Source organism: Peromyscus maniculatus, chromosome 1, assembly GCF_049852395.1.
Source record: "Peromyscus maniculatus bairdii isolate BWxNUB_F1_BW_parent chromosome 1, HU_Pman_BW_mat_3.1, whole genome shotgun sequence".
NCBI classification, from domain to species: Eukaryota; Metazoa; Chordata; class Mammalia; order Rodentia; family Cricetidae; genus Peromyscus; species Peromyscus maniculatus.
Window position 1 is genome coordinate 123,573,059 of NC_134852.1, and position 24,913 is coordinate 123,597,971.

General features: G+C 36.2%; 1 protein-coding gene across 16 annotated transcripts in view; it reads left to right on the forward strand.

Annotated features, from left to right (window-relative positions):
* Positions 1–24,913, forward strand: part of Far1 (fatty acyl-CoA reductase 1) — a 59,140-nt gene that overhangs the window by 14,328 nt on the left and 19,899 nt on the right. For 11 of the 16 annotated variants that reach the window (XM_006978614.4, XM_042282144.2, XM_042282157.2 and 8 more), the window contains 7 exons: positions 11,582–11,775; positions 15,457–15,632; positions 21,688–21,867; positions 22,746–22,923; positions 23,830–23,874; positions 23,991–24,109; positions 24,652–24,719. In XM_006978614.4, the coding sequence (XP_006978676.1) occupies positions 11,587–11,775; positions 15,457–15,632; positions 21,688–21,867; positions 22,746–22,923; positions 23,830–23,874; positions 23,991–24,109; positions 24,652–24,719 (955 nt within the window). In that variant the 5' untranslated portion in view covers positions 11,582–11,586. Of the gene's footprint in view, positions 1–9,133; positions 9,230–11,581; positions 11,776–15,456; positions 15,633–21,687; positions 21,868–22,745; positions 22,924–23,829; positions 23,875–23,990; positions 24,110–24,651; positions 24,720–24,913 lie in introns of all 16 variants that reach the window. The other 5 variants (XM_042282162.2, XM_076550537.1, XM_076550530.1 and 2 more) reach the window with 1 other exon arrangement.

The window sequence follows — 24,913 nt, forward strand, 5'->3', positions numbered from 1 at the left end:
CTTACTCCATGTTACATTACTGTAATGAATAACTGAAACTGAATAATTTCATAAAGAAGACTTTATTTAGCTTAGTGTTAGAGGCTCAAGGGACTGCATCTGGTGATGTCTCCTTGTTGGCATAGTCCCAAGGATATTATATGACAAGAGACAGGAAATTTGTGTGTATCTGAATCCTCTGCCCTCCTCCCCATGAAGCCATCAATATTCAGTCAAGGGGGGGTCCATTCAATGACCTCATTACCACTCAAAGACTCTACCTCTAAACATAATAGTTGGATTAGATTTCTACTCCCTTAATAATTCACAGTGGAGACTAAACTACAGCATAAGTTTTGGTGGGATGGCAATTTCAAACACAGCAGCCACTTTGTGCTATAATACGAGTTGGAAAGTTGTTTCTGTGTAGCTAGAGTTTTCTCTCCAGCTCCCGCAGTCCCACAGCCCACTTATAAAATAATCACTCAGACGCTTATATTATTTAAACTGTTTGGCCTAATGGCTCAGGCTTCTTGCTATTAATCTATAAGTTGCCACGTGGCTTGTGGCTTACCGGTACCTTATATCTCGCTTTTCATGGTGGGCGGCTGGCAGCGTCTCTCTGCCTCAGCCTTCCACTTCCCAGAATTCTCCTCTCTCTTTGTCCTGTCTATACTTCCTGCCTGGCTACTGGCCAATCAGTATTTTATTTATTAACCAATCAGAGCAACACATTTAACATATAGAACACCCCACAGCAGTTCCTGAGCAGTGGCGCACACAACTGGAAATATTTAATTTTTAGCCTTTTATAGAAACCTTTGCTGACCCATGGTTTAGAACATTTTGGATTTCTTTCTCTTAGGGAATATTTGAAACTGTTTTTCATTTAGGTGTTTTTTTTTTTTTTTTTTAGATTTAATTAGTTAATTTAATGGTGTGTGTGTGTATGTGTGTGTGTGTGTGTGTGTGTGTGTGTTTGTGTGTGTGTGTGTGTGGTGTATGTGCACCTAAGTGCTAGTGCCTCCTGAGGCCAAAGACATTTGGACCACTGGAGCTTACAGGGGTTTGTGAAATGTCCATTGTGAGTGCGGGAACCCATCTTGGATCTTATGCAAGAGCAGTGTGTTCTCTTAACTACTGAACCATCTCTCCAGCTTTCATCTTACTTTTTATGTCATACAACTTAAGGAATGTTGAAAGATCATTTAGCTTAATTATCTGCCTGCCTGTCTGCTGCTGGCAAGAGATCTTCCAGCTGAGGTATAGAAAAATGAACTAAGCAAATTAAAGAATTAATGACAAACCAGCATTGCATATGCTATGTTAAACACAAGAATTATACCTGATTGGGAGTTTAAAAATGAAGATTTGGTGTTACTGGCCTGTAATCCCAGTAATCCCAGCTGCTTGGAAGGTTGAGGCTTGAGTATTACAAATTTAAAGCCTGTCTGGACAACTTAATGAGAACCTGTCTTAAAAAAGAAAGATAAAAAGAGGGGTGAGTGTTAGACCCTAGTTAACCTGTGAGTCCCATCTGCCCGAGGACCAGGTAACTTCCTGGGATTCCAGGAGTTGTACAACAACAGTAACAACAAAGCCTATGAGTTTTGTCTATAAAAGCCCTGTCAACACATGTCTTGGGGCCACTCAGATGGAAAGTTTTCAGGAGTGGTCTTGACCAAATTCCATCTTGGTCAGTATATAAAGTTTTAATAAAAAGCTTGCTTTAATTTGATCAAAATGGTGGAACTGGTTTTTCTTTGGAGAATCTCAGGATTAATATGAGGATATAGAACCCTTTCCTATATATTCATGGTTCTTGGTTCATACCCTAGGATTGTGTGTGTGCATATAGACACATGCGTGTGTGTGTGTGTGTGTGTGTGTGTATATGTGTGTGTGTGTGTGCGCGCGCGCGTGTGCGTGTGCGCGCACACCCCCCCCCAAATGAGACATAGACACAGAGAGACAGAGACAGAGAAGAGAGTGCGAAAATACAGATGAGAATAGAAATACTTTCTTGTCCATTTGTTCACCCAACTGTTTCTACCAGTGGGCTTAAGGAATGTGCTTGTATATTAAATGTACAGCAGAGCCAGTTTTAATAGAAAAGTAAATAGAACCTATTTGAGGTATAGCTGTAGGAGATGGAAGTTGATAGAAAGCAGGGTTGAGTGCTTAGGCATCTGTTTTGAGACTTTCAGATTCAGTGCTTAGTTTCTCTAAATTTGTACAAGGGAAAAACATAGAGGTGGGTCCTTTGTCAAATGAAGCAGGATACATGTAGGTCAAGGCAGTCTAGACTGACTGCAATACTGTATTTGGTAGTGCTTTATGAATTTGGTAACACCATGAAGAAAATGAGTCAGAAACTAGAAGTGGGTTCGGTCCCAGCATCAACAAAATTATCCTGAGTTGGGTAGGTTTCATATTCAGAGTTCATGTATAGTCATCTGCTTTTTGAATATGTTTTTTCCTTTAATAAAGAAATGGAACAAATTTATTAGTAAAGATTATACTTTTTCACCACAGCACTTGTTTTTTTTCTTAAAACATTTTTTCTTATGTTTTTCAAAATTTTTATAAATATAATTGAAAATTGATTTTTAGTTGTTGAATAAAAGATAGTATAAAGTGGAGAGTTGATGTGAAAAGTTATGATTTCTAATTTCTGTTTTCATACTTTTTCCATACTTGACAAAAACATTTATAAAATACATAACCTGTGCACATAAAACTGTATGAAAGGGTAGTGAAAAGTTAATCCCCTGCATCCCTTCTCCATAGTTACACATGCCTTTCTTCAGCAGTAACCAGCATTACCAAATTTTTGGCTCTTCTGCCAGAAATAATCCATAAGAATATTTAAGAAATTCCTTTTCCAGAAATGTGGCATCACAGTATATTGCATTTTGGAAGTCACTTGTTTGCACTTCCTGTTTTACTAGGTAATACTATTTCCTTCTTGAGTCTCTGAGGAAGTTGAGATTAGATAGTTGTAGTAACAACTTTCTTTAAGAAATTCAGAAAAAAAACTCACTAAGGAGGTGTAAAGTGTATAAGTTTGAAAGACATTATAAGATAGTTTTCTATCATCTGTTGGTGATACAAGATAGAATAGAAAGTGAATTAGGTACACTTTGGACTTACCAAAATAGGATAGATAATAGAATATTTTCTCTGAATTTGTCAGTGCAAATGGACTAGACATTGTTGATGTATTTATTGCTTGTATATATTGTATATAGTTATTGTACTTATTGTGTATAGTTTTTCTTATTAGTTATAACTTTTTAATTTTTTTTATTAGACAAAAAAGGGGAAATGTGATATTTTATTTGTGCTTTGATAAAAAAAGCTTGCCTGGAGATCACAGGGAAAAGGCTAGCCATTTTTAGTAAACAAGAAGTCAGGCAGTCATGCCCTTAATTCCTTAGCAGATAGGATCTCTGTGTGTTCAAGGCCACACTAGGAAACAGAGCTAAGTGTGGTGATACATGCCTTTAATCCCAGTATCAACCATAGAGACCTGGAGGTCTGTACAGACAGAAAGTGACAGAGCTGTGTAGGAAGAGGAAGTGAAGTAGCTGGGCTAAGATAGCCAATGAGAGGGCAGAACAGAAAGGCATTAAAGGTGTGGTAGACAGGAAGTAGCTTGCATTTGGAAGCTGCAGAGTTGATGAGGTAAGGTTGGCTAGTGGCTTTCTCGGCTCTCTCTAAGGCTTTAACTCAAATTTCTAGCTCCGTGTTGCTTAACAGTTGATATACTAAGTAATAAATTTTAAGTGTAAGGTTTTGGGCTCTTCATGAAATCAGGCCTTGTAAAGCTGTGCTTGTCTTTCTCCTTAGCGTAGTGCCTAAGTGGCACCCAGCCTGCAGACTGAAGTTCTTGAGTTCCTGAGTTGGGCACAGTACTGTGTTTGCAATTAGCATGCTTTAAATACTGTTATTTCAAAAGAGGTCTAGACCAGTGGTTCTCAACCTTCCTAAGGCTGCGACCCTTTAATACAGTTCCTCATGTTGTGATGACTCCCAACCATAACATTATTTTTGTTGCTACTTCATAACTGTAATTTTGCTAGTGTTATGACTCATAATATCAATATCTGATATGTAGGATATCTGATATGCATCCCCTGTGAAAGGATCATTTGACCCCCAGAGGGTTCACAACCCACAGGTTGAGAACCATTGGTCTAGATAGTCTCAGGCTGCTTATATTAGAATCAAGTTAAATTTGGAGGGCATCCTGTAGGACTACTTAGGAGTGATGGTGTGGCTTAGGAATGACATAGGAAAAACTCTCTAAAAAACTTGAAGTCTAAGCAGAAGTTTACAAGTACAGCTTTGTCAGTGAGTAATCATAAAGTGAACTTACTCATGTAGTCACACTTGGGCCAAGGAAGTAGAAGGAATTAGATCCTCACAGTCTGCTTTGTGCCCCTTCCTCCTCCCTGAGGTAAACACTATCTTGACTTCTGGTGTGTGTGTGTGTGTGTGTGTGTGTGTGTGTGTGTGTGTGTGTGTGTGTGTGTGTGTCTGTGTAATATAATCACACAGACTATCTATATTTTTGGCTAATATTTGAGAGCTCTTGCAACTACATTGCTATATAGAATATATATAACATGTTGCTGTAATTACATTTTACTACCAATGAGTATTTGAGGCTTTTAAAAGATAATATTTATTAACTCTTAGTGCCCATGTATGTTTACAAATGTTCCTAAATACTGCCAGGAAGCTTTCCAAAGTGATCACTCAGTTTTACTGTATAAGTACTACTATGGTTTATCTCCATTTCTGTGTTTAAAAGTTTCAGAATAGTGGGGTTGAAGGGGCTACATGTATGTATTGTATCTACTAGAGCAGTCTGAGAGTAGGACCAGAGCTCTTAAGAGTGTTTGAGGGCTTGTTAATTGTTGTCAGCTGGTAAGTGAATAGCTATGGTTTGTTTCTTCGAACCTTCAGATACTTGATAAAAGTCTGGTTTTGCTAAAACATCATTAATATCTTTCCTCAAACTAAAAAGTGAGTATATGCATGTGTGGACTGCAGTATTCAACCAATAAATTAGTAGTTTTTAATCTTTAGTAATAATTTTTTTTCTGAGGCTTAACAGTTACACTACAAATTTAATGATTATTTAAAAACTTGTTTATTAGTTCAGAAGTATGTAGTATGGGTACTCAGTTTTGCCTGAATCATTAAATGGCTTAATTTGCTTGAAATTTTTTTCATGTATTTTCATTTATTTTGCCAGTAATCTCTATTCACTGGATTCTGTCTTTGCCGAACAGAATCCTGCTGACCATGTTGGTTGCTGGTGAATGAGCTATGACAGTAACACAAGCTGTGGCTTGTGCCTTTCTACACTGTCAGAAGTGTGTTGAATGTGAAGTTTGCAAGCCGTGTAAATTTTATTAGCTTAACTTCACCAATATTCCTGGTTTCACTTGAAATTTCGACTCTTACAGTTGTTAAATTATTTGTTACAGTTTGATGTTAATCACTAGTACAACCCTAAAATTGCACATTACACTTCAAATAATATTTAGATTACAGACTGTTGTAAAAGGTTAAAGAATATAAAGGAGCCAAAGAAGTGTAGATTAAATTCAGGTGGCCAGTATTTGGCCCACGAATCAATTGATAGAAAGGTGAAAGTCTGAATAGTGTCAGTGTGAGCATTGTTAATGACAGGAGGATGGTGCTGAGCTGAGTACAAGTTTGTTGCCTGGTGATCTGGGCAGAGGCTGGAGGATGCATGATTATTCTTGAGAAAGTCATGGATTGGTGTGCCATGCTGCAGTCTATGTCTCTTGTTTTTGGTTTGATTCATTTCTGTTCAACATTTGCTGGTCATTTACTTATACAGAGAAATTGTTTTTCTTTCTCTAGTGTATCTTGGTAAGTTTAATGTACCTGCTTACTCCTGATACATGGTGGTGGTTGTTTATTTGTATAATGTACTGAGTTATTCACCTTTACATTGATATCTAAATTGAGAAGCTTGGGGCAAGGTACAGCTAAGAAGCTGTGGCTGGACAGTTTATTCATAGCCCTAACTTGCAGTTTTTCAAAGGCATTTAAGTCCAACTCATTTTCAAAATTTAGTGATCCACGTGGGTTTCCTTGATTACATGTAAAAATGTGTTTAAATTTATTACACATGTTGTTCAAGATCTTAGAACTTCTTGTACCTTGATCTGTTTTCCTCCGCTGTCCTGGGGTTTTTGTTACTCGTATTCTCGAGAATAAGTTTATCTGGGTAAAGTCTTTAAGTAGGTCATGTTTGGTGGGACAGGAAAATAAATCTACTGATGTTAGGTATAGGCTTACTTATTGACCAAGTATGATGTATTTTCATTAAAATTGATTATGACAATAATTAAATTGGTGATTTTCTAACTCCAGTTCTGAGTTTGACAATAGATTTCTTTGTATTTTCCTCCCTGTGGTTGGCTACATTTGAAAATGGCCCTCAGGGAGATGTTGGTAAAGTGAAGTTGCCTGAATCAATTAACAGATTTTTAAGTTGCTGCACTTTGGCCTGTCAGCTTTATATGTGGAACAATTTGAAGTTTTAAAGGATTCTTCATATAGAATTCACTTTATTTCACACCCATCTCTTTATAAAGCGGGTTCTTGTCTGTCTACTATATGCACCCAGTAAATGGCAGGATACCCTACATGAAGAAGGGTATGTTTTTCCTTCTGTAGTTGAGTTGTGCACCTTAGAACTGAATAGGACCTTTAAGATAATCTACTCCAGCCCTTCCATTTCCTCTGAACTTCTGGTGTTGTGTGCTCAGTTATTTCCATGATTGATGTGTTTCTCTTTCTGAAAGGTATGTAGAATTTTTTTTTTTTGCTTTCTGTAACTGTGGAATTTAGTTAAAAGATACTGGCTCAGATTAGATTCTGCTCATACATGTGTGCTTAGTGAACTTAGGGGAAAACAAAGCAAAACAAAAAACCGTACTGGAAACTTATGGGAAATAATATCAGAAGGTATTACTTAGTCCAGGACCCCAGCCCATGGGATAGTGTCATCCATATGCAAGGTGGATCTTCTTTTTCTTGCTTAAAGTTCTCTGGAAATATCCTACAGGCTCACTTAGATGAGTGCTTCATTAATGCCTTTGTTTTTTAATTCAGTAAAGTTGAAAATTGAAATTAACCATTACAACATTGTATTCAAAGTTTTAATTTAATGTTTTGTTTTGTTTTTTTAAAGTTTCATCACAGAGCAAGGGCAATTCTATTTTTTAAGTGGTAAATTTTTGTGCTTTTGTACTTACTGGAAAGTCCTAAGAGTTTAAAAGTTAAAAAATGAGAGAGGACTCTTAATTTTAATCACCTAATCAAGTTTCCAAACTATTAACATACTACCCTTCCATTAATACTAGGATATTTGTTAAGTGAATACAGTTAAAAGAAGTTTATTTTGTGTGTAAGTTGATATCCTAGTCATTCTCTAATTCTCCATTTGTGGTCAGTTTAGGCTCTGTTTACCCATAAGACCTGCATGTTCTACAAATAAAAACAGGTTCAGATTAGTAGTAGCTTTAGCTTAAGTGGCAGAGTCTGGATTTGAATTATTAGTTAAGAATATATCTTAAGTAGCATTGTGGTATGTTTATCTTAATGCAATTTTAAATGAAAATCCTTTTTTTTAAACAGCTGTTGGAAAACACTTTTGGCAAGTAAACCTGAGTGAATTCCTTGAAAGCAGTGGTAGTAATTGGTACTCAGCACTTTGTTAGACTTTTAACTTGTTTTTGCCAATGTTTTGAATCAGAAAATACTTGGAGAAACTTCTAGTTGCTAGGTGTCTTCACCCTTTCCAGGAGGGAAGGATAATCCTGTGGGGTTCTCAGGAGGGCAGTGCTGTAGCTGCTTGCTCACTGATGGTAGGAGCTTGTTAAACTCATTCACTAATTGATTCTTTGTTGGTTAGTTCTTGGGTTTTCTATCTTTATGTGAATTGCTGATTTCCAAACGTGGTATATCTTTGTTACTTTTTCAGAGTAATTATTTTGTAGTTGCAATTTTTTTTTTGTTGTTGTGTTTTGTTTTGTTTTTGTTTTTCGAGACAGAGTTTCTCTGTGTAGCTTTGGAGCCTGTCCTGGAACTTGCTTTGTAGACCAGGCTGGATTGGAACTCACAGAGATCCGCCTGGCTTTGCCTCCTGAGTTCTGGGATTAAAGGCATGTGCTACCACCGCCTGGCTAGATGCAATATTTTTAAACCTTTACTGGATTTGTTTTTTGATAACTTCCTACATGTGGAAAGGGCAGTCTTATTATTGTAATTCCTTATCTCCTTTTACCCCTACTAATTTTCTTTCAATTTTTTTTTTTTAAAGATCCATAGAGTTTGACTAGGATTATCTGTGACTGGATATGGTTTTATCCATCAGCACTTGGTGGGTTTCTTAGTGGGGTATACAACTGAAGACAATACTGCCTCTTCCCCAGAATCCATTAGTAGTCAGTGATTCAGCAGGGAGAAATAGAGCCCTGCGGACTCCTTCCTGGTCTATGATTGACTGTTGATAGGTCCCATCTTGTTTAGACTTATTGTAGATAGTCATAGCTGTGTGACAGGCTGTACCATGCCTAGAAGACAACATTTCAGCAATCTTTCTTCCTGTCTTCCAGTTCTTACATTCTTTTCACCCCTTTTCCTTGAAGTTTCCTGGGCCTTAGAAGGCGTGGTATAAATGTCCTAAGCACTTAGCCAACACTCTCAGTACCTTGAGCAGCCATTGGTCTTTACATTCCTTACTGTACATTGCAAAGAGAAGTTTCTTTGAATCTTAAAATAGCATTTGTCTGGATATAAATATAGATATTTAGAGAATAGCTTGGTGCTGTAGTAATTTACCAAAACAACAGTAAGTAGAAAGTGTCCCCTTTAGGGCCTAAGACTTCTCTCTGTAGCCATGGGGTTTGGGATCAGGTTACAGTACCAGATATGAATTCTCTGTTGTGGAGTAGGCCTCAAATACAGTAAGAGAACAGTTGGTTACTCCCATAATAGTCATGCACCATTGCATGGGTGAGCACATCTTGCATGGCAGGTTGGTATTGCAGATTGTAGGGATCATGGCTGAGTAAGACCGTTGATGCCTTTACTCCTCCAGCAGACTGCATAGTACCTTCAGGCACAGTGAAAGCTTACTAGCAGGGAGGAAGCTTCCAACCTGTTCCAGCTTGATTCTCTGCACTTTGCAACCAAGGTATGTGATGTTTTCTGCAATAGGGTCTTATTAAGTATTTCTGTTGGGCAACCAACATGAGTGGCAAAGAGCCTGTATTGTTTGGGAGGCCTCCTCGACCAGTACCTCATTGGGAATTTTGTTAAGTTACGTTTGGCTTTAAAGGTCATCATTATGTAGATGCAGTATTCTTATAAATGGTTTGAATGATATTTATAAATGGCTTGGAGGGTATTTATAAAACTTCAGTGTCTTCTTGATGTTTTCATTATCCTACTTTGTAGTTGGGTTGTAAAGGACTAGGCATTTGGTTTTGGTAGCTGATTTTGATTTTGGAGATATCTTTTTTCTAAGAAATTTTCCTGAGATGGGATTGCTGGTTGAGAGCTTCCTGGAATATACATTAACGGCCAGGAGCAGACAGATAGGCATCTGTACTGGACACAAAATGCTGTATAGATTTTTTTTTTCTTTTCTTTTCTTCTGTTGGCTGTTTTTGTTTCCTTTCTGCAGATCTGCTTTTTCCACCTCCTTAAGGATGTTTGGTGCACCCTGAAACTTAGCCTATTTCAGTTTTGCCCCAAGCACCCAATTGGATGCTCCCCTAAGTATATACAAATTTTAAGACTGGAGCCAATATTTATTTAGGAAATGAGACTGCCAGGAACGATTCTGTTGTTCTGTGTGCATGCTTTCTGATTACCTTGATGACTTCATATTCTAATCTGGCTTCTTGATCCTAAGTTTTTCTCCTGGGTTTCAGTTGGAAGATGTTAAATACAGCTCTGACCTCCTTAGAGTACTTTTCTTCTTCTGCCATGGCCTCTCTGTCAATTCATTGTTACCTGTTCTTCTGCTTTATTCTTCTCCCCTTATTTTGCTTATTCATGAAGTTTTTTTGTTTCTAGATATTAAAAAATGTTTTTAGTTGAAATAGAAATGACACCACTTCCTCCTCCATTTCCTTCCTCCAGCCTCCCCCAGCTACCCTCTCTTGAATTCCTCCCACGCCACACAACTCTCAATTTGATAGCCTTTTTTTCTTTGATTGTATGTTACATAAAGTCATATATGTATGTATGTGTATGCAAAATAAATGTAACCTGTTAAGTCCATTTTTTTTTTTTTTGCTGATTTTTATATATATGGTTTCAAGGCTGAGTAGCCGGCATTGGACAGCCAGTAAGGGAGAGGCTATTTCTTCTTCCAGCAATTAAGAAGTTGCCTGTAGTTCTTTATCTCGGAGTGAGATCTCTAAATTTTCTCCTTCTCACATTATCTTGTCCATTGATATTTCTAGGAGAGACTATATCATGGCTGATTTACTGGTATTCTGGTTCTTAAAATCTTTTCATTCCCTTTCAGTGATGTTCCCTGAGCCATAGATGCAGGAGCTGTGTGATGTAAATGTTATCTGTTGGGCTTGGTTCCCCATAATTGGATCTCTGCATTGTATACAGTTGTTTTCTGTGATGCTCTCCATTTTCTGTAAAGAGTAGCTTTTTTGAGGAGTAGTTGCCACACTTGTCTAGGAAAGGTGACTTACACTTTCAGATTTTTACAGAACAATTATAGATTATGAGAACCTTGAACATAAACACATCTATTAGAATTTCCAGTTTAAATGAGACTTTAGCATTGAAGCTTTTTTTTTTCTCTAATTGCATTGCATGCCCTCAGGCATGTTTTAATATTTCATTCTATGCATATGGATTTCTAAATAACAGAGAGCTTGGATTTCAATATATTATAGTCTTGGTGGTAACATATTTCATAGATCTTCCTGTACTCATTCCATTCATCCCCTACCGTTTTCTTGTATATTTTTCCACCCCCTCTCTCTTTTGTTGTTGTTGTTGTTGTTGTTGCTTATTGTCATGAATGTGTAGAAGAAAGGATTCGATGTTACCTCTTCCTATTTAAGTGATTGATGACAGGTGACTGGCACCTGGCAGTGTTATTCAAGCTTAGCGATTTGAGTCTGCTGACCTCCATTCAGAGTTAAAAATTTCTTTGGGAAGAGAAAACCATCATTTGGTTGTATTCAAGGTTTCACAGAGGTTGAATGAATATTTGAGTTCTGAATGTAATGTTTTAGAGATCTTTTAAATACAACTGTACTAAAGAAACTTGGGGCCTGAAAAGGTGAGTGACTTGTCTGTGGCGATCCAGGAAAGAACAAAGTCTTGAGGAGCTGCAGTCTATTCTTGCTTCCTCTGTACTATTATGAACCAAAGGAGTCTTCTCTTATCAATATTCAATTTTGATTTTTGCCAGTCTTTTAAAGTATTTATGTGGAAACTGAGAGGTTTTTAAATAAGGTTGAACATACATTCATAAACTAATGTGTATGTTGTCATGTTTCTCTCATAGTCAAAATGGTTTCAATCCCAGAATACTATGAAGGCAAGAATATCCTCCTCACAGGAGCTACTGGTTTCTTAGGGAAGGTGCTTCTGGAAAAGTTGCTGAGATCTTGTCCTAAGGTGAATTCAGTCTATGTTTTGGTGAGGCAGAAAGCTGGACAGACACCACAAGAGCGCGTTGAAGAAATCCTTAGTGGCAAGGTAAGTGTAGAGGATGATAATTTAGAAGGGGACAAAAGTATATGCTTGTGTATGAATTTTGTGAAGCATCATTAGCTTAGTATATTGTTTCAGTATCTCCACTGCTCCCCTCCCCCAAAAAAACCCTGGGGAAAAATTGCTAAGTTCCTGCAGTGTGGCAGTGAACTAGAATCAGGAAATGAAAAAAGCTTTCTTTTATGCTAGATCAAATTTTTTATAAGGTTAAACTGCTATTATGATTGATATTTCAAGTATGCTCTTAGAATAGTTGAGATGGGTTATTTGTAGCTATCAGCTAGTTTAGTCTTCAGATAACAATAATTAGTTTCTGAAGTACCTACTGCCATGCTGTGAGACTATGTTTTAATGTACTTTATAAGTACTATAATGTACTTTATAAGTACCTCATAATAGTAATGGTAGCAGGACCACATTTCCCATTTGGCAGAAGACAGTACCATTTTGAACCTTTAGAAAAATATTACTAACAAAAACTGGAAAATAGCAAAAAGTAAAACTATTTCAGAATCATAAACTAGTGAATTCCCCCAAAAGGAATAAATTTATATGACATTATAGATAGTAAAGGTATCTGACTGCAGGCATAGTTCAGAAAGGATTTTCACTTACTTATTTAAGCATGAGAATGATACTTGTTTGTATACTTAAATTCTGGGGTTTTTTGTTATTGTTTGTTTTTGCTGTTGCTTTTGTTTTTTCGAGACAGGGTCTCTCTGTGTAGCCCTTGCTGTCTTGGAACTCATAGATTCTAATTAAAAAAAAAAAAAAAAGGCATTAAAAGAAAAACCATATCTAGCAAACCCCTCCACAATTACCAGCCAGATTTTTCACTGTGAATGACCTTCATAGGAGTTTATGGTACTTCTTTGATTGGAACATATTGTCCTGTCATAATATTTCTAAGACCATACGCATCAGGTACTCTTAATTATGTTGCTTTTTTGCTTTTTTTTTTTTTTTTCCCCAAAGCCTGAGATGTAAGTTCGTTTCTCAGAAGTTTAGAAACTATCTTTATACTTTTCAGGTTTTCCAGTTAGTCTATAGTAGTCTCCCTTAGCTGTTACCTCTCCTTTTATTCTTTGCTTCCTTTAAGACTCAGGAGAAAGGAGTTATTAAGAGGCTAGGAGACCACTAGGCTTGCTCTGAGTAAAAACGCCTCATGTGTGTTTTGTTGCTTTCTTGGCCCTTTACTTTTATTAGTGTTGGCATTTTACTATGAAGTGCTTGTGACTACTGTGTTTAGTCCCTGTCCCAGTAGTCCTCCTTCCTAGTAAAAGGTTCTCTTTCAGTTTTAAGAAGAGATAGTATAAAGGTATCAAGAGGAGATTAGAAGGAACATTATTGAAGTTGATGCCATCAGTGAGGTATTTAGGGTAGTGTTTGTAAAATGTCTTAATTGGTAATGAAAGGAGATAATTTATGTTAAAATTTCATTGAACTGTTATGATTTAACCTATACCTAAAGTGTTTTATCCCAAAATATTTGAAAAGGAAACTGAAATATGTTTTTTTTCTTTCTTATGCTTCTAGTTCCCACCTAATACATATTCCTGGTTCCCAAATGTATAGCATTACTAGTAAATAAATAAAAATGAATGCTTTTTGTGTCAAACCATTCATGTGTTATTCGTGTGAAATTAGTGGAAAGTTTTGTTTTTATTCTTTTTTGGTTTTTTGAAACAGGGTTTCCCTGTGTAGATCTGGTTGTCTCAGAACTCACTCTGTAGTTCAGGCTGGCTTGAACTCATAGAGATCTGCCTACCTCTGCCTTCTGAGTGCTGGGATTAAAGGTGGGCACCACCACCACTCACATTAGTAGGAAGTTTTAAAGCACACTGATTTTGAAACTGAAATAAAGAGCATAGATAGAATATATATACCAAAGGGGGCCTGTTAACTTAAGCATTTTCACCCTTTAGCATAATTAACATTTTGGGCTGGATAGTATTTTGTTACAAAGTACTGCTGCATTATTGGGTGATCAACAGCATTCCTGGCCTTTGTAAATTAGGCCCCAGTTGTAACAAGTATTTCCAGATATCACCAAATGTTTCCTGAGGACCAGAATTGCCTCAGGTTGAGAACCATTTATTTATGGGAATGCCTCAAGGAAAAGAAACTTGATTGGATAGTGTGGATTCAATTAAAATTAGAATAGTTGATCATGGACTGTGGATATAAATACATAACTCAGTCAGTGGTAGAGTACTTGCCTGGAATATGTGAAGAGGCCCTGGGTTCCATCCTCAGCACCCTCCCCAACAAAAAAGTGCAATAGTTGGCCATATAGTAAGTTTTAAAAGATTCAAAAAGTATCAGTATACTTAAAGTAGGAAGTAGTGGGCATACTGTTGGGTTTCAATAACTGGAGAAGATGATATTGAAAAAAGAGATAATGGCTGATAAAGGGAAGATTTAACCATTGAAGCAGCATGAACATGTCCTAGGTGTAGATTGAGATGTTAAAAAGTACTTGTGTCCCTCACCTAGGCTCCTCTTTCTCTGCTTACCTCTTAAATGTTGATATTCTAAAGGTACCTATCATAATACTTGATCTGGTTTTATTAGGTCCGGTGAAGTAGTTGTACAGCACCCTCTGTTTTTTTGTCAGTTGAATGGTTGTTCTTTAAATTAGATTTGGAAGTAGTTTGTATAGTTTGGATTTGGGGTGCTTACTGCTGTTCCTGTCTATTCCATTCTCAGGACTTCCTTCAGTTATTAACTGTGTATGGTCAGTATAATCTATATTGGTTCTTTCTCTCCCTTTCTAAACTCCAGTCCCACAAAACTAAACCTTTATTAGACTTTTCTTCTAGGATATAATGATAGTAATGTGTAGTCAACATTCCGAAGACTGACTTTGAATCTTCAACGTTCTTTATTTTCAGTGTTTCTAATCTAATGACTTTACTCACTTAACAGATATTTGAGATTGTATCTTTCAGGTTCTCTATCTAGGGTCTAGCAGAGTAGCTGAAGTCCTTGCCTTCCTAGAATAGCATTTATCTACCCCACATCCCTCCCCCCAAAAAAATCCAAAACAAGTCCAGTTGATGTTTCTTTCTAAAATGTACGTTTTTTTTTTTTTTTTTCATCCTGTGCAGGAATGATATTCTGCTTTGAAATTTCAGGGTCTTCTCCCTCTCACTTTTGTCCCATCACTCACCCATGTGCCTACTTGTTCTGTTGATTCTTCAGGTCTCTGATTCGATGTCATTTCCTCTAAGAACTTTCTGTAACTCTTAACTCCAGGGGATACCACATCTTCTGGCCTCTGTTGGCACTGCACTCCAGTGTATAGACACATACACATATAATTAAACAGTTTTTAAAACCTTTTAAAAGAGTCAAGCAATTAACTGGCAGTGTTGGAGGGCGAGAATATCATTGTCCAGATGTCTGTTATTTCTTAAACCTGTTTTGAGGCATAAGGCAATCTGAGTAGCCAGCATGGACAGTTAATGTTTGTGCTGATGACTGCCATCTCTGTTTTCTAGAAGCACGTCTTGAACACTCTGAGTCTCAACTCTATGAGCAATCTTCTATGCCCCATGAAATTTAAAATTTTAAAGTTAGCTGTCCTTGGTGGGGAAATGGTTTGTAATAGCTTTTGGGAAGTAGAAAACACTATCCTAGAATAAATATCTTCCCATTTGATAGCTTTTTGACAGGTTGAGAGATGAAAATCCAGATTTTAAAGAGAAAATTATAGCAATCAACAGTGAACTCACCCAACCTAAACTCGCTCTCAGTGAAGAAGATAAGGAGGTCATTATAGATTCTACCAATATCATATTCCACTGTGCAGCTACTGTAAGATTTAATGAAAATTTAAGGTAAGTACAGATACTTATTAACATTTGAATTTCATACTTACAAATTCCACCTTTTAGTGAAGTTGTTTTGAAAGTGATAGGAAACTGAATTTCAGTGTTCTATGGAAGTTAGTAAGATTCTTTTATTTTTATAATCATTTTGCAAATAAAAGACAGCTAGTATATGCTGATTAGAAAACCTTGCCATGATGTTATAAAATAGGACAGAGGCAAGCAATGGACTGGAAGAAAGCAGAGTGTACTTGGGTAAGAAGCAGGAATAATTACTCAGCTGTGTTTTCTACCTTTTCATAAAGTGTTGTCAGAATTGTCTACCCCAGCAGCTGTTTGCTTCCAGTCTTCACTATGTATTCCAGAACAGTAATCAAAATTAAGCTCAAGTTTTACATACTAAGATAGAAATAACTTTCATGTTATAGTCACCTTGTTTATATTTCAAAAACTCTGTTTTGATAGCATTGTTAAGAGATAGGGTCACGTGAGAAATAAAGTTTAATTTTAAACCTAATTTGAACTTCAGGATACATCCTGCTTCTAGAAAAAAAAAAACAAAAACTAATGTTCTAAGTGATTAGTATTTTAAAAATAAAATGAGGGGCTCGAGAGATGGCTCAGTGGTTAAGAGTACTGGTTGCTTTTCCAAAGGACCTGGGTTGATTTCCAGCACTCACATGATGGCTCACAGCCATCTGTAACTCATTGCAGGGGATTGGCTGACCTCTTCTAGCCTCCATTGACACCAGGCACATATGTGGTGCACAAACGTATATACAGGCAAAACATCCATACACATGAACTAAAAAATAAATCTTTTTATTTTTGTTTTTGTTTTTTCGAGACAAGGTTTCTCTGTGTAGTTTTTGGTGCCTGTCCTGGATCTTGCTCTGTAGACCATGCTGGCCTCAAACTCACAGAGATCCGCCTGGCTCTGTCTCCCGAGTGCTGGGATTAAAGGTGTGTGCCACTGTCGCCCGGCCATAAATAAATCTTCTTAAAAAATAGATGTATATTACATTTCAAATAATGACATTTAATTAATAACACTTATTTTTGATGGTGTGTCTAAAAGACAGTTTTATGTTAATAGCCTTATACTAGTTTAAATGATAAAGCATTTGTTTTTAGGTTTCAAAACTATTGTGAACCCCTATAAAATGTTCAAAAGGTTAAGCTCTGACTACAAATGATTTTGTCAGTAGCCTCCATATTTTTCAAACATAGGAGTGTAAGAAAATTCCTTAATATAATTAACTTAAAAAATTTCATATATGTATACTGTATTTACATCATTTCCCTCTTGTTCTCTTCTTCCTAGCCCTTCCTCTATTATCCCTTTTGCCTCTCAAATTCATAGCCTCATTTTTTATGTATACATGTATATACATACACATATATATGAATAAATACATAAACACAACTTGCCAAGTCCATTTAGTGTTGCTCATATTGTATGTTTTAAGGATTTACCAGTTGGTATTGGATAACCAGTTAGGGAACTCATTCCTGGGAAAGACCAATTCCCTCTCTTTCTCAGCTGTCATGGTAAGACTCTCAGATTCCCCTTGTGTTGGCAGGTTACCTGGTGTTGTCATTGTTCGGTTTTGTTTAGGCAGCCATATTACTGAGATTTCATGGGTGCAGCTTTCTTCTCATAGCAGACCTCCCGGGCCTCTCTTAGAATTTCTTTGCCCCTCTTTTGTGATGTTCCCTGAGCAGGAGTTGATCAGAGATGTATCAGTTGGGGCTAAGCACTGAAACTTCTTTTTTTTTTTTTCTTTTAAACATTTAAGCTTTTCCCTTGCATGTATATTTGCATATAGATCTAACATTGTACTTTAAATAATATTTTCAAGATTATGAATATACTGTTTGATTTTTATTTTAATCAAGCTGTAGTAGCTTAGGCTAACCTTAATATTATGCTTTTCTGCCTCAGCCTCCCAAATGCTGGGATTATAGTCATATACTACTTTGCTTGTCTATTACTGATTTTTAGTGGATGCTTTATTTTTCCTTAGAATTCATTACTATAAAAGGGCTAGTCTGTAAAGTTTCCCCTCGTAGTTCATGCTTTCATTATTTTCTTTAAAATTAAAAGAAAGCATTTATACAGTCACATGATATTTAGTGTGTTTTCAGGGGCTGGTGCATAATACAAATTGTGGTATAGTTCTCATTGACTTAAAGGGGGAAACTAGGTGCATTTAAAGGTGAATTTTATTAACAGAAAACATTAATTAGGGTAAAACACATCAAAGTGACCTTTACCAGAAGGACCACAGTATATTACTTTTGTGCTATCCTTGGATTAAGAAGACTACCATTAATGCTAAAGATATTTTTTCATTATTATAATTTCTTAAACTAGAGAGACCATATTGGAAAGCCTAGATGATTTATTGTTTTTCTCCCTTTGTTAAGTCATGAATGTTCACTGCCCTAGCCCTAGTCACCACACCATAACTATCTCTAAGAGGTAGATCTAATGGATGTTGACATCTAAATATTGGTAGAACATTAGACTTGAGCCAGATATTCAGAAAAACTGGAAATAGCCTATAATAGCCACCTAGGGGAAAACTACTTAAAACTAACCATCACCGTCCTTTAAGCCACATATATCACATGATATAAAATTGTTACTTCTGAGGGGATGTAGGAGGAGGAGATTCATCATAACACTGTGCTTAATGCCTTGGGGAGGAACCAAGGTAAACTTGATGTGGACCCTTTCATAAAGCCCCGGAGCATATACTGTGTTGATAAAGGACTAAATGTAGGTAGTACTGAATGGCATATGTTGAGAGTTAAGGAGCGAAGCTCATTAATTTTTGGTCATGTTTCTCAAATATTGAAGTGGGGAGAAATTGACAGGAATAAAGGGGTGAGGAAGGAGAAGGGGAATAAGTAGTTGTGTAAGTAATTGGTCACAGGGTCTTGTAGTCACTAGGTGGGACAGTATCAGCTGTGTAGAGAGGATTATCAAGAGGCCAGAGGCCACCATGAGGTCAAAAACAGTCAGAAGAGAGGGAAGAATAAACAGATTGTTTGGGGAAAGCACATGAGATTTCAGGAATGGAGCAGTTCTAGATGATGAGGCCCCAGGTAAAGAGTATGGAGTCTGTTTTTCAAAAGGAATGAAGTATAGATTAAGATAAAGGAATGATGAAGTCTAAGTGTATTAGTCTTAGACTTTAAGAATGTAATATGATTAGAAAAAAGCTAGGAATGGCCTGTGATGAATCCTGGTGCTTGTGTGGGCACTTAGTGTTGATGGCTTTTTTTCTAGTTCTGCTTGCTCTCATGCTGTGAACTTTTTGTAAGTATTCCTGTAGGGAAATCTGCCTTTAATAAAAGTATTATTTGCCTTTTTTCACCTCTAAAGAAAACTACAGTAACTGGAAAACATGTTTTAAAATGTAGATTTCTTGATTGTACTTGTTCCTGTGTTTTAAGATATATTTATGATTTCATAAAGCAAAACATGATAACTTTATTTCTGTTTACTTACTTTCTGGTCTATCATATAAGGGACTCAGCCTGAAGTTCAACAAAATAGAAACTAATATTTCTATTGAGTGAGGTTAAAACTAACCTGGCAGATACTAAATTAACTTACATTGTTTTAATATGGCTTCAGGTTTGGGCTCTCAGATACAAATAGAGTGCAGAGACTCAAGGCACAGGAGTGTGCCTCCTGATTTATTCCTCATTTCAGTGACCTAGAAACTCTTGTCACCATCCTCAGGACAGTGCAACAGAATATCCCTTGTGTCTCTTCTCTAAAACATCACTCTCCTTATCCCCATTGTTTTGTAAATGAGAAAGAAAATAATGCATTCTCTATTGCTCTAGTGAGTAGTATCCTCCCTGTGAAAGGTTTTTTTGTTAGATTTCCATTTGAACAGATGTTTTCTCCTTAGTTGAGATTTGGGAAGATCATAAGACCCCCACCTTAGTTTCATTAAAAAAAAATTTTTTTTTGTCCATAGGATCTCGGGTGCAATTAGAAGAAAAATAAAGTCTTAAGAGATCTTTATTTATTTATTTAGCTTTTTCCTTTTATGAGTTACACCTTGTTTCTAGTGACCCAGAACTTTTTGTTCTGTCCTCAGGAGCTTGTAATAAAATATTCTCGGTATACCTCTTCCTGAACAATATCCTCCTTGTCCCCATTGTTTTTAGACAGATAGATATCAAAGTATTGCTATACAGTCAAGTAGACTGAATTCTGTCTGTGACATATTTTTTTTAAAACACTGACAATGTGAGCATTTTGCAAAATGCTCAAAGTCATTTTCATTTTTATAAAAATATTTGCCCCCATGATTTAATGTTACATGTTTGTAATTCCAGAATTCAAGAGGTGGAGGTAGGAGGATCATAAAACAAGGTCATACTAGGCAACATAGGAAGTTCCAGGCCAGCCCTGGGCCACATGACCCTGTCTTTAAAATGTTCCTTGGATCTATGTTTGAGCATACTTTTTTTACATAATTATGAATATTAATTTAATAATTTTACCTTTTAAGTTTAGCATAGTAATAATTTGCATGCTTCTATTGTTTTTCATAGTTATACTTTTAGTGACTACCTGATATTCTGTAATGTTGATATGTAACAATTTGTGTAGTTTTCACTTGCTATAAAAATTGTATTTTTTGAAAAATTAGGCTTTGGATGAGTTTTTGCTCTGAAAATTAGATTACTAGATTAATAAATGCATAATTTCTGTAATTACTGGTACTTTGTCCTAGTTTCTTTTAGGTTAGTTGTATTAATTTGTAGTTATAACAAGAATGTAATACTCTGCCAGTTTTACCACTTAATAATGTTGAGTGTCCCCCTTCCCCTACTTATTTATTTATGTATTTATTTGTCTGTCTATCTATCTATCTATCTATCTATCTATCTATCTATCTATCTATCTATCTATCTTATTTGAGATTGGATGTGTCACTGGTTTGGGACTCACTGTGTATATATATATTATGTATAATATATGTTGAATGGCTAATGTGAACTAATTAATGTGTGTATAACCTCATATAACTTTTCTTGTATTGAGAACACTTTAAAAATCAATGATTTTCAGTAGTCTGATGCTGTGGAATGTCGTTCTGTATGCTGTAAATGTGTGTTGCTCTGATTGGTTGATAAATAAAGCTGTTTGGCCAATGGTGAGGCAGAATAAGGTGGGACTTTCTAACTAGAGAGAGGGGGAGGAGAAAGGCAGAGCTGAGGAGATGCTGCTAGCCACTACCAGAAGAAGCAAGATGTAAAGTACCAGTAAACCACAAGCCATATGGCAAAGTATAGATTTATAGAAATGGGTTAATTTAAGATGTAAGTGAGAAGCCTGAGCCATTAGGCCATATAGTTTGAAAATAATATAAGCCTCTGTGTGTTTATTTGGGTCTGAGTGGCTGTAGGACCAGGTGGGACACAGGAAAACCTTCAGATACAGTCTGGTATATTATTAAGTTCAGTTACCACATTGTACAGTAGACCTCTTGATGGACTGTAGACAAATTGCTAAACATTTCTTATTAATAGAAAACACAGAGCCAGATATAGGGGTGAAAACCTGAGAGAGATCAGAGGAATAGGAACAGGCACATGCTAGCCTCACCTTACTAACTCTGCAGCTTCCAAAAAGCGAGATACTTTCTGTCTACCCACGCCTAATATGCCTTGCTCTTCTGCCATCTGATTTGCTTTTAGCTGACAAGGAGGCCATACCCTCGTCTGAGCCTAGCCTGTGTCCACAGCTTTGTTCATAATCCTGTTTTACATCACAGTGTGTGCTTTGTTTTTCAAATCCTATATTGGAGTTTATTTTATAATCAGAAAGTTCATACATAGTTGGTAAAAATGAATGTTCTTCATACTGAAATAACATACACTAACTCAAAGCTAAAGGAGAAATTGCAAATTAACTGAAAAATGTGTTTCTTTCTCTGTACTTACCTAATGAGATTCAGATTTGGTTTTTAAATAGGTTAAAGAAAAAAAACATAGATTTCTAAGTTTTCATTGTATCTTTCTTTTACAGAGATGCTGTTCAGTTAAATGTGATTGCTACACGACAGCTTATTCTCCTTGCACAGCAAATGAAGAATCTGGAAGTGTTCATGCATGTGTCAACAGCATATGCCTACTGCAATCGAAAGCATATTGATGAAGTAGTTTATCCTCCCCCTGTAGATCCCAAGAAGCTGATTGATTCTTTAGAGTATGTTTGAATTTATACACATTGCTTTCAATCCTAAGAATTTAGATCCAAATTTATCTTTTTTCCCTTCAGTGCTATGCACATACATGTGCGTGCATGTATTTATCTATTCTTATATTAAACAATTGACTCCTTATCTTCTGCCCTATTGTACAGGTTGGTATGTCTGTTGGTGAGATCAATATAGAGTTTTCCCTTTGGGTCAGGTAATTATTGGAGGAAGGCCTCTGAATAATTTATCCATGTGCTAGAAACTTTGTTTTTTAGATAGTCATTTCTAGCTCCTATGGAGACCAGAGACCAATGGCTGCTTAACCACAAGGTTCTAATTTACTAAAGGACCCCCTCCCCTGCAATATACAATACATATAGAGAGGCCTTTCTTTTTAAGAGAATCAGAGGAATCCTAGTCCTTTAATTCATACTCCTAATGTTACCATCTTTCTAAGGACAAGGAATCCCATCAGCAGTTGTTATAGGAAGTGTTTGTATTTGGTGGATGTAGAGGATTATGTGAAATGTGTATAACACAACCTAGCCTTGACTTGCCTTTTGGTCTGGCTTTCTTACCATATGAGCTCTTTTCTTTTCTTTTTTTTTTTTTTTTTCTGACTACAATTATAGAAGCATTCCAACAGCCATTACATCTTTCATATTTGTTTGTTTTTAAAAAGTGTCTCTGTGGGCTTTTTTCATATAGTTTTTGTTTTTCCTTGGTCCCATCTTTCCTCACAGATAATTTCATTTACTTTTGATTCCCACCATCCCTTGATTTTTCCTGAAATAAGCACATAGGGTTGTGCAAAGTTCAATTAAGTAGGTTTTTAATCTATGATAAAATGTTTGTAATTTTTTAATGTAATTTGTTTGTTTGCCAGATGGATGGATGATGGCCTAGTAAATGATATTACACCAAAATTGATAGGCGACAGACCTAATACATACATATACACCAAGGCATTGGCAGAGTATGTTGTACAACAAGAAGGAGCAAAGCTAAATGTTGCCATTGTAAGGCCATCAATTGTTGGTGCCAGTTGGAAAGAACCTTTTCCAGTAAGCTCTTTAAAATTGTTAAATAATTGGGATTTAGAGTTTTAAGTTATAAATGTATAGAGTGGAGATGTGATTTAAGAGCTCTGTTATGTGCTGAATGTGCTTTACCATGGCAGAGCTGATGAGCATAAGAAGTATATTACACTTTTATCTCTAAGGTGCTTCTGAGTATATGGGATGTAAATTAACAGTTTTAAATTCTAATTGAAAATCAGATCAAAAGTTCTGACACTGTGTCTTCAGTAAAGGAGACCATGATTTCATCTGTTTTCATTGCCAAAAGCGAGTCATGTGTAAAGTGTATCTTTCCATGTGTAGATTACAAAGCTGAGAAAAGTATAAGAGATTTCTTTGGTAACTTGCTACTAACATAAACAGGGAAACAAGGTATTAGGATACTTTTTAAATCCTCAGAATAAGAGAAGGCAGAAACAAAAGCCAGAAAGTAAGCTGATTCAGGAAAAACAAAACAAAACAAAAAACCCAAGGTCTGTATAAATAGCAGTAAGTGATAGCCTGCCCTTTTGTTTTGATAATTACTCTCTTTTCTTCTGATTTACTTACTAAATTTGAGGAACACGTATCATTTTCTCTTAATCAAGATATTGCATTAATAGTATAAAATCAAAGGTGAACAGGCTTAATTTAGGAAAAGCTATGGAAAGTATACACTGCTTTTTTCCCTTTGCAGAGATTTAGCAGAGCTGGGTAATATTTTAAAAATACTTTAAAAGTACTTTTGAGACTTTTTGGGAACTAAGACCAGTATTCCTCAAGGAATGTAGATCTTTCTTAGACTTTGGGAGAAAACTACAAAATGTGTTTGGAGTTAGCACTTTCAAATAATAAATTTACTTCAATGTTAGTTTTAACCTCTTCTTTTTTTCCTTCAATTCTTGGCATTAGGGATGGATTGATAACTTTAATGGACCAAGTGGTCTCTTCATTGCGGTAAATAAACTTTTTGATTTACTTCTTTTATAAAACTTCCTGTATCTTTATACATATGTGTATGTATACATGTTTTGGCTATGTATCTTAAGTTGTTGTTTTTAATTTCAAAAAAGGCAGGGAAAGGAATTCTTCGAACAATGCGTGCCTCCAACAATGCCCTTGCAGATCTTGTTCCTGTAGATGTAGTTGTCAACACGAGCCTTGCTGCAGCCTGGTATTCTGGAGTTAATAGGTATATAAGGCAACACTGTTGCTTATTAACTGTGTAGTGATTGAGAGGGAAAAGGAGCTTCTGATGTTAATCCCTTAGTCCTGACTGTGCCATATTAGTAAAGTGTCCTATTAGGATATAGGAAATACCACTGTCTGTCCTAAGACACTGTCTGTACAGTGGAGGCAATAACATGTAGAGCCATCAGTGGTAATAAATAAATAATGTAGTTACAGAATTTACAGGTTTGTTAGGAACTAAAAGTGTGTGTGTGTGGAAGGGGTGTGGGGATGGTTCCTGAACAATGATTTAAGCCAAACTAAAACAGTACAAACTTAACCATGGCACACTAGCTCAGCTATAATAATTTCTGAGCATCCTTTTATGGTAATAGTAGTATTTGTAACCAAAACCTAAACATTTAAGAAATAATCCGTTCAGGGTCCTTTTAGTATGATATGGAAAAGGTATTCCACATCATGTCTTCCTACTTTGATAGTACATAATACTTAGACACTTTGACTTCCTCTTACATTTCTTTGCTTTCATCTTTGTCTTTGCAGACCAAGAAACATCATGGTGTATAATTGCACAACAGGCAGCACTAATCCTTTCCACTGGGGGGAAGTTGGTATGATTTTATCTCTGATTTTGAATGTTAGAACATAAAGCATTCACTGAGTTTTTAATGAGCCATTAGGGCCACTGAGTTACAAAGTTATTCTTATTTTAGTTGCTGTGTGAGAATAGCTACCAGTCCTGCCTTGTGGTCTACCTTTAACATTTTACAATAGAATATATGTCCCCACTCATCTAGTGGGTCCC